At 43.2% G+C, this 15,944-nt stretch overlaps 1 protein-coding gene across 1 annotated transcript in view; it reads left to right on the top strand.

The window, feature by feature from the left end:
• The window catches only part of csmd2 (CUB and Sushi multiple domains 2), a 2,031,293-nt gene that overhangs the window by 1,378,042 nt on the left and 637,307 nt on the right, over positions 1-15,944 (top strand). The window contains exon 7 of the mRNA XM_063033882.1: positions 14,720-14,794. Within this exon, the coding sequence (XP_062889952.1) occupies positions 14,720-14,794 (75 nt within the window). The remainder of the gene's footprint in view (positions 1-14,719; positions 14,795-15,944) is intronic.

The following is a 15,944-nucleotide window of genomic DNA, read 5'->3' on the forward strand; positions in this document are numbered from 1 at the left end:
TCAGCATCTCTGTTTTATTATTTTTCTCTCAAAGCAATATCTCGATAATCTTGATCTCTGATTCTGGTGTTGACTACCACTTCAACTGTTCATAGTTAGTAGCAACTTAACAATTAAAGTCATCCTTAGTAGTCCAGGCAATCTTGTCCTGTCAAATAGAATCATAGAACAGCTACAACTAAGGTGGAGGCTGTTTGGTTGATGTCTGTGCTAGCTCTTTACCAGAGCAACTGAAGAAGACATTTGTCCTTGTCTTTTCTTCGGTTTTACTGCAGTTCTTTATGATTCCATTAGAGACTCAATAAGAAATATAAGAAATAAAGATTTCCATCAGTCATGGATCTTTCCAAACCTTGGTAAGCAATGTTATAAACATGAGAAAGTATGCAGATGCTGGAAATCCGAAGCAACACACACAAAATGCTGCAGGAACTCAGAAGGTCAAGCAGCATCAATGGATATGCCTACTCCCTTCCGTTTCAGTCCTGGAGAAGGGTCTTGGCCCATAACGTTGACTGTTTATTCCTTTACAGAGCTGCTGCCTGACCTGCTGAGTTCCACCAGCATTTGAATTGAATTGACTTTATTTCTTACATCCTTCACATACATGAGGAGTAAAAATCTTTACTTTACTTCTCCAACTAGATGTGCAATGTGCAATCATAGTAATTTATAATAATTTATAATAAATAGGACAGTCAATGTAATATAGAGTACACACGTCAGCATGAGCTCATCAGTCTGATGGCCTGGTGGAAGAAGCTGTCCTGGAGCCTGTTGGTCCTGGCTTTTATGCTGCAGTACCACTTCCCAGATGGTAGCAGCTGGAATAGATTATGTTTGGGATGGCTTGGGTCCCCAATGATCCTACGGGCCCTTTTTATACACCTGTCCTTACAAATGTCCTGAATCTTGGGAAGTTCACAACCACAGATGAGCTGGGCTGTCCACACCACTCTCTGCAGAGTCCTGCGATTAAGGGAGGTACAGTTCCCACACCAGGCAGTGATGCAGCCAGTCAGGATGCTCTCAATTTTGTGCTTGTAGAAAATTCTTAGGATTTGGGGGCCCATGCCAAACTTCCTCAACCATCTGAGATGAAAGAGGCGCTGTTGTGCCTTTTTCACCACACAGCTGGTGTGTACTGACCACGTGAGGTCCTCAGTGATGTGGATGCCCCAGATCCATTGATGTCAATAGGGGTTAGCCTGTCTCTATTCTTCCTGTAATCCACAACCAGCTCCTTTGTTTCTGCGACATTGAGGGAGAGATTGTTTTCTTGACACCACTGTGTCAGAGAGATGACTCCTTCCCTGTAGGCTACCTTGTTATTGTTTGAGATAAGGCCAATCAATGTAGTGTCATCGGCAAATTTAATTAGCAGATTGGAGCTGTGGGTGCCGATACAGTCATGGATATACAGGGAGTAAAGGACTCAGTACACAGCCCTGAGGAGCTCCTGTATTGAGAGTCAGAGGGGAAGAGGTGAGGGCGCCCACTCTTACAACCTGCTGACAATCTGACAGGAAGTCCAGGATCCAGCTGCACAAGGCAGGGTCAAGGCCAAGGTCTCTGAGCTTCTTGTCGAGCCTGGATGGAACTGTCATGTTGTATGCAGACCAGTTGTCCAAAAACAGCATTCTCACATAAGCATACTTCTTCTCCAGGTGTGTAAGGACGGTATGTAGAGCAGTGGCTATTGCATTATCTGTTGAGTGGTTGTGTCGGTAGGCGAATTGTAGGGGTCCAGTTTGGGTGGTAGTGTGCTGCAGATATAATACTTGACCAGCCTCTCAAAGCATTTGCTTATTATTGAGGTGAGGGCAACAGGACGCCAGTCGTTCAGACACGTTACCTTGGTTGTTTTTGGTACAGGGACAACGGTGGATAATTTGAAGCAGAAGGGCACGCTACTTTGGGAGAGGGAGAGATTAAAAGTGTCTGTAAACATACCTGCTAGATGTGCTCACACATCCTAAGTACTCACCCTGGGATGGCGTCCGGTCCCGCAGCCTTGCGACTGTCCACTCATCGGAAGCATCTGCATACCTCAGCCTCAGGGATGACTGGGTTACAGGTTGTAGCAGTGGCTTTCCTTGGAGGCTCAGAGTTAGAGACTTCGAACCTGGCATAAAAGCGATTGAGCTCATCTGGGAGAGAGAGCACGATGTTGGCCCTACCACAACATTTGGCTTTGAAGGCTGCAATGGTATGCAGCCCTCGCCACAAGTCACATGTACTATTCGTTGTGAATCTTGACTCAATCTTCTCCCTATATTGTTGTTTTGCAACCTTGATAGCTTTGCGCAGATCATAGTTGCTTTTCTTGAGCTCTAGTTGATCTCAAGCGATGTAAGCTCGATGTCACGCTGTAAGTGCTGTTCGCACGGAACTATTGATTCAGGGCTTCTGGTTCGGGAAGATCCTGACCAACTTCTGGGAGACAACAATTCCAGTCGACCTCAGTGAAGCAGTCCTGCAGTGTGGAGGTCAATTGGTCAGACCAACAGTGGACAGTTTTAATTATAGTTGCCTCTTGTTTCAGCTTCTGACTGCACGTCGGGAGAAGCAGGATCGGAGAGTGATCTGATTTCCAAAAGCTAGTCGAAGGAGAGCTTTGTAAGCATTGCAGAAGGGAGTGTAGCAGTGGTCAAGTGTGTTATCTCCACGAGTGCTCACCCGGATGTGCTGACAAAACTTCAGAGAGACTTCTGTCAGTGACGCTCGATTAAAGTCACCGGCGACGATGAAGGCAGCCTCTGGGTGTGCAGTCTCTAGTGTGTTGATGGTCTCGTATAGTGCCTTGAGAGCCAGATTCAGCCTGTGGCGAAATGTACACCACTGTAATGATAACAGCCGTGAACTTCCTAGGCAGCCAGTAGGGTCTGCACAGCAGCACCATGTATTCCAAGTCTGGGGAACAAAATCCTTTTCTAGGGGTCGCACCAAGCATTGTTGACCATGATGCATACCCTTCCTCCTTTACTTTTCCCAGTGAGGTTTCTCGACCTGTCTGCCCAGAACAGGGAGAATCCAAAGGGCTTGGTGGCATGACCCTGTACCTCCTCCAACAGCCAGGTCTCCACGAAGCACAAAACATTACATTCCTTTGTTTCCCGCTGATAGGAGATTCTGGCTCTCAGTTCACAAAGCTTGTTATCCAGGGACTGAACGTTAGCCAGGGGTATGCTAAAGAGCGGCGGTCGATTTGCACATGGTCTCAGCCTCACCAGGACGCTGGCCCTTCTCTTTCACCTCCGCGCTTCTTCTGAGGTTGTGGCGATGTAAGAGATGAATCTCCCATGGATCGCGCAAGCAGGGGATCCCAGTGTAGGAAAGACGGCACATAGTGGGAAAATGCCATCTTTCCGATGTTCAGAAGGGCCAGTCTATCATATCTGATGTGACTATCAGCTACTTGAACAGAAAATGCTCAGAAAATCATAGAAATTAGTAGTATACTGTAGATTTGGAAACAAGCTTGCAACATGGCCGCCGTACCCGGCGCCATCTTGTGTTTTGCTATTAAAGTGCAGTCATATGTGTGAAAGTCAACATTAGCTTTACTGATATATTTGTTAAAAACTGTATTCAGATTAGACAAGTGAGTTACATTTCAACCTAGCCAAAGTCAAATACCAAGCGGTGATTTTATCTTACAATCTGGATAAGAAGTGTGAACTCCCTTGCACGTTCTGAGCAGATGAGACTGTATTGCAAATCCATTAACTCCGCATTCTGAAATATCCATCGGCTTCAATTAAAATGAATCCATGTGAGCTCAGCACAAATATACTACCACACAGTATGTCCTACACATATCGGAGAATGAATTTCTACTCCCAGATACTGGATGATTTCTTGACATAGAATCAGGTTTAAGTTTATTATTCCTGTCATGTGTTGTGAAATTTGTTGTTTTGTGGCTATAGTACAGTGCAATATATAAAATAAATTACTAAGTTACAATGAGAAATAAAAACAAAATAAGTAAATGGTGCTGAAAGAGAGCCAAGGGTGAAGTGGTGTTCATGGGTTCAATGTCCATTCATAAATCACATGGCAGAGGAGAAGAAGCTGTTCCTGAATCATTAAGTGTGTGGCTTTTATCTCCGAATTTAGGAGAGTACTGTCTTCTAAATTGGCTTCAATCTCTTGAGTATATATACAGTATTATTCACATCCTCCCACAATAAACTATTATTTGTTTATAACACTTTTCTGCAGTTGTGTACTAATTAAAGAGAGAATTTATGGCACAGATAATATAAATGCTCATTATTCATCACCATAATTTATTCAACTGTGGGAATATAGGTAGTTAAGTTGGATTGTGCTTGACCCATTAGAGGCAGTGTTACATTAGCTTACACAATATTTGTCAAAATTATGGTAAATAATTTCAATTATGGAAATTGAACATCCTTTAGAAAAACACTATTTCAGTACTAAATGTCACATCATAGACCTGTAAATGTTTCAGTAGCTTGATTTAAGGATTATTATTCATGGTCAGGCAGCTGCAGGGATCTTAGCAGAAGTTTCAGCATTAAAGTTGAAGAACCCAGAAGTTAGCTATTTAATATGCTAAAGGATTCAACAAGTAATGTAGAATCCAATCTTGTTTGAAAATAATTGTAATCTCAGTCCTCTGTATCACTTGAGGAAATGGTCTACATCCCTCTGTATTTAGAAAAATAGATATTACTGTACTGAACAATGGAGAGCAAATCCACGTGTAAAGTTCAGAGGTCAAAGACATTTTATTTCAAAATGTGCAATACATATCTATATTGGGTAACACATTGTAACTAAATAATGTGGTATTTGCAAAGCCCACATTGTAAAGGATAGTTTTTCGTCTACGTTCTGGCAGTGTTGTGGCACAGCTGGTTGTGTTATTGTCTTACAACACAAACACACAGAATACTGGAGGAAGACATACAACATGCTGGAGGAACTCAGCTGATCAGGCAGCGTCTTTGGAAAGGAGTAAACAGCCGATGTTTCGGGCCAAAGCCCTTCTTCAGGACTTGGCCGAAATCTTCAAGAGTTCTGCAGTACGGTCTCGGGCCGAAGTATTGACAGTTTACTCTTTTCTATAGATGCTGCCTGCCCTGCTGAGTTTCTCCAGCTCTTTATGTGTAGTGCTTGGATTTCCAGCATCTGCAGATTTTCTCATGTTTGTGAAATACTGGACGAACGCTGTAGGTCAGGCGGTATCTCAGAAGGGAAATGAATTCTTCTTGTTTTGGGCCAAGGCCCTTCAATAGGGCTTGGTCCCAGCCCAAAACATAGACTGTTTATTTTCCTCTACAGATGTTGCCTCATCTACTGAGTTCCTGCCAAATTTTATGAGTAATGGGCTATTGCCTCAGTGTGTCAGTGACCTGTGTTCAAACCTGGCCTTGTGTGCTGTTGATGTGGGGTTTGATATCCCGCCCATAACTGTGTGAGTTTCTTCTGGATTCTCTAGTTTTCTCCAATATCTCTGCTGTAAATCACCACTAGTGTGTAGATGAGCATCCTTTAGAAAAACACTATTTCAGTACTCAGTGTTAAATCGCAAACCTAATGTGTGGATGTCCTTTCCAGGATATCAGAGATGTCTTTCTTCTTCAAAGAACGGCGTTTTCCTTCCTCCACCATTGATGCTGGCCTCACCCACATCTCCTCAATTTCCCAAACTTCAGCGATCTCTCCATTTTCTTGCCGCCTTACCAATGATAGAGTTCCTCCTGTCCTCATAAGCCTCTGCATCCAACACATCATCCTCTGCAACTTCAGCCATCTCCAAAGAGATCCTAGTATCAAAGTCATCTTTATGTCACCCACCCGCCCCCGCTTTCTGCAGGGTTGCTCCATCCATGATTCCCTTGTCCCCCTGTCCCTCCCCACTTTCTCTCCCTACTTTCTCTCCCTCTGGCACTTCATCCCTGCAAGCTGCGTATGTGCTACACCTGCCCATTCACATCTTCCCTCACCTCCATTCGGGGCCCCGAACAGTCCTTCCAGTGAGGCAACACTTCACCCGTGAATCTGCGCGGGTCATCTATTGTGTCCGGTGCTCCCGATGCGGCCTCCACTACATTAGTGAGACCCGTCCCAAATTGGGGGAATGCTTTCTCAAGCACTTCTGCTCCGTCCACCGAAAGCGGAACTTCCCCATGGCCAAACATTTTAATTCCATTTCCCATTCCCATTCCAGCATGCCTTGTACCAAGATGACGTCACTGTCAGGGTGGAGAAGCAACACCTTATATTCTGTCTAGGTGACCTAAAACCTGATGGCATGAATATCAATTTCTCCTACCAGTTTAAAAAAAAAGCTGCTCCCTCTTTCTTCTTTTTTTTTACCCATTCTGGCCTCTTACCTCTTCTCATCTGCCTATCATCTCCTCCTGGGTCCCCTCCTTCTTCTGTTTCTCCGATGGTCCTCTCTCCTCTCATATCAGATTCCTCGCTCTCCAGTCCTTCACCTTTCCCACCCACCTGGCTTCACCTATCACCTTCTAGCTATCCTCCTTCCCCTCCCACCACCTTTTTACTGGCGTCTTCCTCCTTCCTTTCCAGTGAAGGAGGGTCTTGGCCCGAAAGGTTGACCGTCTGTTCATTTCAATAGATGCCAACTAACCATCTGAGCTCCTCCATCATTTTGTATGTGTTGATTTGGATTTCCAGCATCTGCTGGCTTTCTTGTGTTTATAGTGTATAGATGAGTGGTTGAAGTTCAAATTCAAGCTTAATGCCATTCAACCGTACACAAGTACACAGGTAAACGAACCAGCACTCCTCAGGGACCAAGATGTAAAAAAGCACAGTATGTGTATCACATACAGCACATAAAATAATATTAATAGATTAAAAGAAGTACTCTGTAGATGTACAAGTTGACATAAAGTGCATATATGACATATAGTTAAACATACAATAGCAATACTGCTACTGGCTCTGTCATAAATAATGTGTACTGGGTGGTAGCTAAGTGCTCTGAGGGAAAAGCTGTTGCCAGCCTAACAGTCCTTCTTATACCGTGGTACCTTCTGCCTGATGGTCAGAGGTGAATGGGGATGAATATGGAGGGCTCCTTAACAATTCCAAATACTCCGTGAGTGCAGTGTTCGTGGTGTATGTCCTGGATGGGGTGGGGGTGTGGGAAGCGGGGAGAGAGCGAGACCCCTAAAATTCTCTCAGCAGGCTGATGATTTGATTGAAACTCATTTCTATGTTTGCAGGTTGACACAGACTCGATGGGCTGAAGGCCCTGTATGACTCCATGATACTGAGTACTGACAGGAATAAAACAGGGTCATGGCTTCACAATAATTATTTAAAACAAGTGTATAATATGAGGTCATGGTTGCTTTCATGTACAATTATGTCATAACGCTACGAATACTAGAGCATGTTCCTCAATAACTCAGTAAATCTAAATTCTTGTGCATGACCCTGTGTGTACCTTCTGTTTGTTAATATTAATGAAAGCAATGAAAGAAACAGGTGATTTGAGGTTAGATAAGAGAGAAACCAGTGGATGTTATATATTAGATTTTTAAAAGTAATTTGGTACCACAGAAAAGGTTGTTATACAAATACAATGTGTGTGGTATTGATGTAATAGGCCTGAGTAGACAGGGGTTGTTTAAAGGAGAAATAACAGAGTTGTACAAAGTAAGTCAGTTGGAATCAAAGAATCCACAAAAGGTTAAATGAAGGATATGCAACTGCATAAAATGGTGGTCATTAGAGCACATTGTCCAGTATATGAGGCTAATTGGTTTGTAAAAGAAGAACAGAAAACTTTTTTTATGACGAGGAACCATTGTTTCAGAGATTTGAACCTCCCTCTTCATCAGCCAGTGAATTTAACGTGCACATACAGTGGACAGAAGACAAATGGTATGTTGACCTCTATTATCAGTGGACTGGACTACGAAGGGCAAGAGAGATATGTTATAGTTGCATAGACAACAGCTAGAGTACTGCATGAAGTTTTTGATTTTGTTGGGACTGATTAACACTGACTATATGGAAGATGTAACTGGGAAATATAAAAGTCTTTATTCACATTAGCAAAGCTCCAGAAGAGAGAGAGAGTCTAGGAGAATCTCAGTCTCCTAGAACAATGTTTTTTATTTCTCCAACACAAAAAAATTACAATGAATAATTAACTACAATTTCAGTTGCTTTATTCGCCTTCTTATCTTTTCATTTTGAATATGGTCAGGTAAATTTATAGAATTATATTTTACAATGGTCACATATCGGAACTAGCAGAACCCCTTTGAACATTCAAAATTGTTGTTTGTTCCAAAAGCCTCTCAGTACAAACTGCAGACACCCAACATATGTCCCTTTTGTGTTGAAGGCCTGGTCCGTGAATAGACAACTAATCAGATGGTTGAGTATCAGTACAGATCCATGCAGAACTATGCATGAAGTGGCAAGGATACATCAGGAACGTTTGTCTATTGCGTTTCCCTTTGTAGTTTGAATTGGACAGAGAATGTCCCAGATCCAGTGACTGGTGTCACCAGAACAAAATATGAGGTGGAAATTCAATTGCATACAGATTTTATTTCCTAAAGAGTGATTCTCATTCTAGTTAATCCTTAATTATGGTATCCAACATGGTTCACCCTCCAACTAATGATCCCAAACAGATCCAGCTACCCAAAGAGAATTCGTGTCAACAATATTGCTATGAAGGATATGCAAATACAATCAATTATGTAGCATTTGTTTCAGCATCGTGTAATTGAAGTGTCTTCACCTGGAGTAAAGTATTATTGTGATAAGTTCTGAACCATTGAGGTTTGCTTATGAATCTCAGTCTGAAATTTTCTGGAGTGATTCAGCATTGTGCACCTGATTTCCAAAATTTCCAAGATGGCGGCATGTTCAGACACTGGAACCACTTTGTCTCTGGGTGTAATTGTTCGTCCATGTCCCCTAGGCCATTGTTGTGATTGGAAAACGCTGCTGACTGTTAAATATACTGTGCACAGCATTTCCACCTTGCTAGAGAAGTCTTGGACTACAGAAGAGCTCCACGGCCTGGGCATATTGCGCTCGCCACTGCCTGCTGCAGACCTCCGTGGGTGACGCCCTAGGAAGAGCAGTGCGAAAAAACAAAAAGGGTGAAGAAGGAGTGGAATTTGCATACGACTTGGGTCGAAGCCCTTCAGGCCTGCTCGCCCCTCATTCTTACTGGCAAACGTACGTTCGCTTGAAAATGAACTGGACCACCTGCGCTTGAGACAGAACCAGTGAGAGAAACACATCTGTGCCCTCATTCTCACAGGAACTTGTCTTCAGGACTCCTCACCATATGTGACAACAAGCTCGAGGGTTTCAGCGTGTTTTGGACTGCCAGGAATCCGTGCAAGACCCATGATGGTGGGATCTGTATTTACATAAATAAGAACTGGTGTATGGATGCTTTTGCAGTGTGGCTTCCCACTGTCCACTGATGATTGAGTTCATATTTCTGAAGTGCAGTCTGTTTTATATACCAAGCGACTTCACTACAGTTGTGTTGGTAGCTATATACATCCGACCCCCCCCTCTGCTTAATGCCGACGAGGCACTGCGTGAGCTCTACAATTCCCTTAGTAACTTTCAAACCAAACGCCCCGACAGTATCTTCATTATTACAAGCAATCTTAACCATGCAAACCTAAAAACAGTCCTGCCTGAATTTCACCGGCATTTTGACTTCTGAGGTGGTCTTGGCCTGAAATGTCAACTGTCCATTGATGCTGCCTGGTCTGCTGAGATCCTCCAGCATTTTGTGTGGGTTGCTTGGATTTCCAGCACCTGCAGATTTTCTCTTGTTTGTGAAAATACTCTAGACCTGCTTTATACTAACATACCATTGCCTATAAAGCAGTCCTTCGATCCTACGATGGTCTCTCAGATCACATATCTGTAATGTTAATTCCAGCATAGAAACCAGTGATCAAACGGGTCTAACCAGTTCTAAAGGTAGTGGAAACCTGGCCTGAGGATGCAATCTCTGCACTGCAGGACTGCTATGATAATGCGAACTGGAGAATGTTCAGGGTGGCTGCTACCTATGGTAACCATGGTAACATTGAGGATTATGTGGATTCTGTGACCAGCTACGTAGAGAAGTGTATTGAGGATGTTACGATCATGTAATGCACACAGGTGAGGGCAAATCAGAAACTATGGCTTACTGCACAGGTCCTTGCACAGCTGAGGGATCGTGATGCTGCCTTTAGCTTGGGGGATGTGACAGCTCTCGGGGAAGCAAAAATGTGCTCTCCCGCTCTGTCAAGAAGGCAAAATGGGAGCATTCTCAGAGAATTTACAGCCTCTTGTGCAATAGCAGAGACATCAGGCGCATGTAGCAAGGAATGGACAGGATTACCGACTACAAATCTACCCTGTACATCAGTGACAAGGATGTTTCACTCCCTGAGAGGTTGAATGTATTTTCTGTGCCTGGTTTGATGCACAGAACAAAGTGCTGGTGAGGAAGGCACTGCTCCCTCCAGGGAAGCAGACACTCCACCTGGCTGAAGCGGAGGTGAGGAAAACCCAGGCCAGAGTCAACCCACGTAGAGCTGCAGGGCCCGTTAATATACTAGGTTAGGTTCTGAAAAATTGCACAGCCCAGCTGACAGAGGTGCTGAAATATATTCAACACCTGTCTAGAGCAATCTATTCTCCCCTTGGCTTTCAAGACAGTAACCATCATTCCATTGCCTAAGAAAGCGACCATCAGCTTCCTAAATGACTATCGTCCGGTGGCAGTAACTTCAAGCATTATGAAATGCTTTGAGCGGTTGTTTACAGAGCATATTACAGCCTTTCTCCCCACTACACTGGACCCTTTCCAGTTCGATTATCACTTAAATCGATCCACTGATGATGCAATAGCCTCTGCCCTCCACTCTGTCCCGTCCCATTGGGAAAATGGGGTCTCGTATGCCAGTCTGCTCTTTATAGACTTCAGCTCAACATTCAACATCATCATACCCCAGAAAATGTTGGGGAAACCGTCTTTGCTGGGTCTCAACACCTCCCTCTGCAATTGGATACTGGACTTCTTAACAGTAAGGCCACAGTCAGTTCATGTGGCCGGCAACATCTCTCATCCCATTACACTGAGCACTGGCATTCCCCAAGGCTGTTCACACTGTTGATGCATGTCTGTGTCCCAGGATCCAGCTCAAACTGTGTCATCAAGTTTGCAGCTGACACAGCAGCTGTTGGCCTTACCAAGAACAATGACAAGACGGAATATAGAGAGGAATTGTAGTGGCTGGTGGATTGGTGTGCGAAGAGCAACATGAGCCTGAACCTGGAGAAGGCATAGGAGATCATTGTGGTTTTCAGGAAGGTGCAGGTGAACCACTCCCCTCTGCGAATACGTGGCTCCTCTGTAGAGGGAGTTAAGTGCAGCAAGTTCCTGGGAGTTCACACCACGGATGACTTCACCTGGTCCTTTAGTATCAGCTCCCTGGACAAGAAGGCACAGCAGTGCCTCCACTTCCTAAGATGATTGAGGTGAGTGAGGCTCCCCCGACCCATCTTAACGGCGTTTTACAGGAGCACCGTTGAGAATGTCCTGACAAGTTGCATCTCCATCTGCTAAGGCAGTTGTCGAGCCTCAGACCAGAAGTCCCTACTAAGGGCCGTGAGAACAGCTGAGACATCATAGGGGTCTCCCTACCATCCAACAGGAGCATTTATCAGAGCACTGCGTATGCGAGGCCCTTCGTATTATTAAGGATCCCACCCATCCATCCAGCATCCTCTTTGACTTCCTACCATCAGGCAGGAGACTCCGATGCATAAAAACAAGGACAGTCAGGATGAGAAACAGTTTCTTCTCCCAGGCCATTCAGCTTTTGAACTCTTGGCTGCACGGCATTCGAAGTTTTACTGGTTAATCTGTTCCATACGTTGCAATATTTAATATTAATGCACTTTAGTTTGTTACTTTGTCACATGGTGTGAGCAGAATTATCTACAGCTTAATGAAAAAAGACTAAGGAGCTGGTGGTAGACCTGAGGAGAGCTAAGGTACCAGTGATCCCTGTTTCCATCCAGGGGGTCAGTGTGGACATGATGGAGGATTACAAGTACCTAGGGATGCGAGTTGACAATAAACTGGACTGGTCAAAGAACACTGAGGCTGTCTACAAGAAGGGTCAGAGCCATCTCTATTTTCTGAGGAGACTGAGGTCCTTTAACATCTGCCGGACGATGCTGAGGATGTTCTACGAGTCTGTGGTGGCCAGTGCTATCATGTTTGCTGTTGTGTGCTGGGGCAGCAGGCTGAGATTAGCAGACACCAACAGAATCAACAAACTCATTCGTATGGCCAGTGACGTTGTGCGGATGGAACTGGACTCTCTGACGGTGGTGTCTGAAAAGAGGATGCTGTCCAAGTTGCATGCCATCTTGGACAATATCTCCCATCCACTACATAACGTACTGGTTGGGCACAGGAGTACATTCAGCCAGAGACTCATTCCACCGAAATGCAACACAGAGCGTCATAGGAAGTCATCCCTTCCTGTAGCCATCAAACTTTACAACTCCTCCCTTGGAGGGTCAGACACCCTGAGCCAATAGGCTGGTCCTGGACTTATTTCCTGGCATAATTTACATATTATTATTTATGGTCTTATTACTATTTATTATTTATGGAGCAACTGTAACGAAAACCAATTTCCCCCAGGATCAATAAAGTATGACTATGACTAGTTATGTGTGATTCATCTGTAGATTTTATCTTTAACTTCATAAGCTATTGTGTGTTATGTGTATTATGTGTACTATTGTGCTTTATACCCAGGTTTGGAGAAAAGTTATCTCATTTCTATATGCATTATATGGTTATATACATCGCATACATGTATGTAGTTAAACAACAATAAACTTGACTTGACTTGATGCAGTTTCCATATCAGAGCTGCAAACTTCATAACTTCAGAGGTGTAAATCTTGAAACATTTCCTCTCAGTGGGCTGTGGATGTTATTGAGTGCCAGGAAGGTTGCAGACTATGGATTTTACATTGTATCGTATTGCAAACCATATCAACCTCTGTGGTGATGTAGATTTTAGATTAGATACTCTCACAATAGATCATCTTGAATGTGCACGGAATCAGCTAAAGTACCTAAATTAGTTAATGAAGGAAAAAAGTTGCCCTGATTTATTGAAGTTCTCTTGGATCAGGTAACCCAGACTACCTATTTCACAGAAATAGTTCCCCAAAATGCTGTAGAGTAGTTCCAGAATCTTTGCACTGTTCACAAAATAAGCTGCCGTTACTTTCATGATTATTTAAAACAAACACAAGATTTATTTATTCATCCGTATAGAGATACATTGTGCATAGGCCCTTCTGGTCCATGGACCCACACCACCCAGCAATTGCCCCAATTTAATCCAAGCGTAATCAAGGGACAATTTACGATGACTAAATTAACCTACCAACGTATATCTTGGGACTTTGGAAGGAAATCGGAACACCCAGAGGAAACCCACGCGGTAATATGGAGAACGCACAAACTCCTTACAGGCAGAAGTCAAACCTTTGAATCTTTATTTGATTTTGAGAAAAGATGGGGCTCATTTGCTCATTATTATCATTTGAGCTAATTGATAGATTTTTTCCACAATCTAATTGTAAATCTTTTGGTGTATTTTTCTTTCTTGCTGGTGGTTTGATGTTTATTTTTAGAAGCTTTTTGTATGACGCATGACTCCGGGGTTGTACACCTAATGGGGATTTTTTTCCATACTTTTTCTGCTTAGTAGGGTTTTTTTATTATCACAAAATTTTTCAATCTTTAAGATAATGTTTTTTTTCCTTGAGACATTGTAAGTGTTGTTACTTTGTTGTACTCGTGTTTTTTTTTTGAATAATATAATGATAAAAAGATTTGAAAAGAAAAGAAACTCCTTACAGGCTGTGGTGCGATATTAACCCAGTTCACTAGTATGGTAAAGCATTGTGCTAATCACTACGCCACCATGCCCCCACAAGATCTACCTTGTCAGGGTCTTGCATTTTATCCTTTTTCGGTATCTTTTACACTTTATCTGCATTATTATTGTTTTACCTTAGTGTACTGTGTAATGATTTGATTTGTATAACCAGTATGCAAGACAAGCTTTTCACTGTATCTTGGTATAATAAACCAATACCAATCCCAGATATATTCCTTGTTGGGTCATAACAGGGATGAACATTATTTTGGATGTCATTTGGAACAGTTTTGTACCAATGCATAATTGAGAAATGTTATCGCTCTGGTATTCTAGAATGATAGCTTGTCAAGGGCTTCATGCTCTGATGAAAGTAGTGCACTGGCCTGCTGTAATGACCAGTGAATTTCCTTTCCGTCTTTCATTGTTTATTGTTTCTTCCACTGATTTATATTACTCACTTCAGTCAGTCTTTGGCAGCTCTGTGCCTTTGTTTCTACAATAGTACCTAAATCCTAACTGCTCTCGATGGTGCAATGCATTGTTTATTGGGTTTGATTTCTCTGACTAGACTCTCAAGAACAGTTGTGGGTGACTGAAAAGTGGTAATTCTATTTTTTTTTAATTCTGCAGCATCAACTTTCCTTCAAATTCCCCAGAATTTTGTAACTTCCTATCTTGAAGCATGCACAGCACTTGCACATTTTGACTGCTAATGCCTTATTTAATCTTCTCTCTTGCAGTTAAAAAGCTGATTGAGCTGAAATCTCGAGGTGTTAAATTACTTCCCAGCAAAGACAATCAGAAGTCTTCAGTTTGTAAGTTGCTCTTCATTTTACATTCTCAGTCTTGATGTGATAGAAAATTATATTTTAGAAACATAGAAAACCTACAGCTCAATACAGGCCCTTCGGCCCACAAAGCTGTGCCGATCGTGTCCCTACCTTAGAACTACCTAGGCTTACCCATAGGCCTTTATTTTTCTAAGCTCCACGTACCCATCCAGGAGTCTCTTAAAAGACCCTATCGTTTCTGCCTCCACACCACCGCTGGCAGCCCATTCCATGTACTCACCACTCTCTGCGTAAAAAAAACTTACCCCTAACATCTCCTCTGTATCTACTTCCAAGCACTTTAAAAATATGCCCTCTCATGCTAGCCGTTTCAGCCCTGGGAAAAAGCCTCTGACTATCCACATGATCAATGCCTCTCATTATCTTGTACACCTCTATCAGGTCACCTCTCCATCGCTCTCCGTCGCTTCAAGGAGAAAAGGCCGTGTTTTAAGCCTTTATTTTTCTCTGCTGTTTTGTACCAACTTTTGAGAGATTTGATTATCTGTCCTCAGAAATGGACTAGATGACTCATCAGCTAATTCGTGCCCCTTTCACTTACTAGCTACTGCTTGCTAATCTTGAGCAGTGGAATCTGATTGAACGTTCATCATGGTGTTGTGAAGTAACATTGCATCAATAAACTGAGGCTTAAAAGTAACTGAGTAAGATAAATCTGCAATGAATTCAAGGCAAGAGATCTTGCAGCTGCTGGAAGTCTAGAGCTACGCCCACAAAATGCGGGAGCAACTCAGCAGGCCAGACAGCACCTAGAAGGCAGCCGTTGATCCCAGGCGATCATGGGTTTGCACCTCCTGTAAACAACATCAAACTGTCTTAGAGACCACGGCTCCAGATTTCTTCCACCAGGTTTACTCCCGAAGCCTTTCCCATGGGTGGGTATGGCCACAAGGCAGTGGAGGTTTAAAATCAGAGTTTTCCTTCTCCTACTCGGGCTGCCGTCCAAGGCTGACAAGCCCCACCTGCCTGAAGCAACTAGTTTTGAGGCCCCTTCTCTTGTCAGTAGAATCAGTTCTGCCAGGACTAGCTAAGCCACATGTGAAGGCCAAAATTTGGACTTGGCTGTAGAGGCAGTTAGAGACACATGCCATTTGGAGCACTTTATAGGCAATGG

The sequence above is a fragment of the Mobula hypostoma genome, chromosome 26, assembly GCF_963921235.1.
Source record: "Mobula hypostoma chromosome 26, sMobHyp1.1, whole genome shotgun sequence".
Lineage (NCBI taxonomy): Eukaryota > Metazoa > Chordata > Chondrichthyes > Myliobatiformes > Myliobatidae > Mobula > Mobula hypostoma.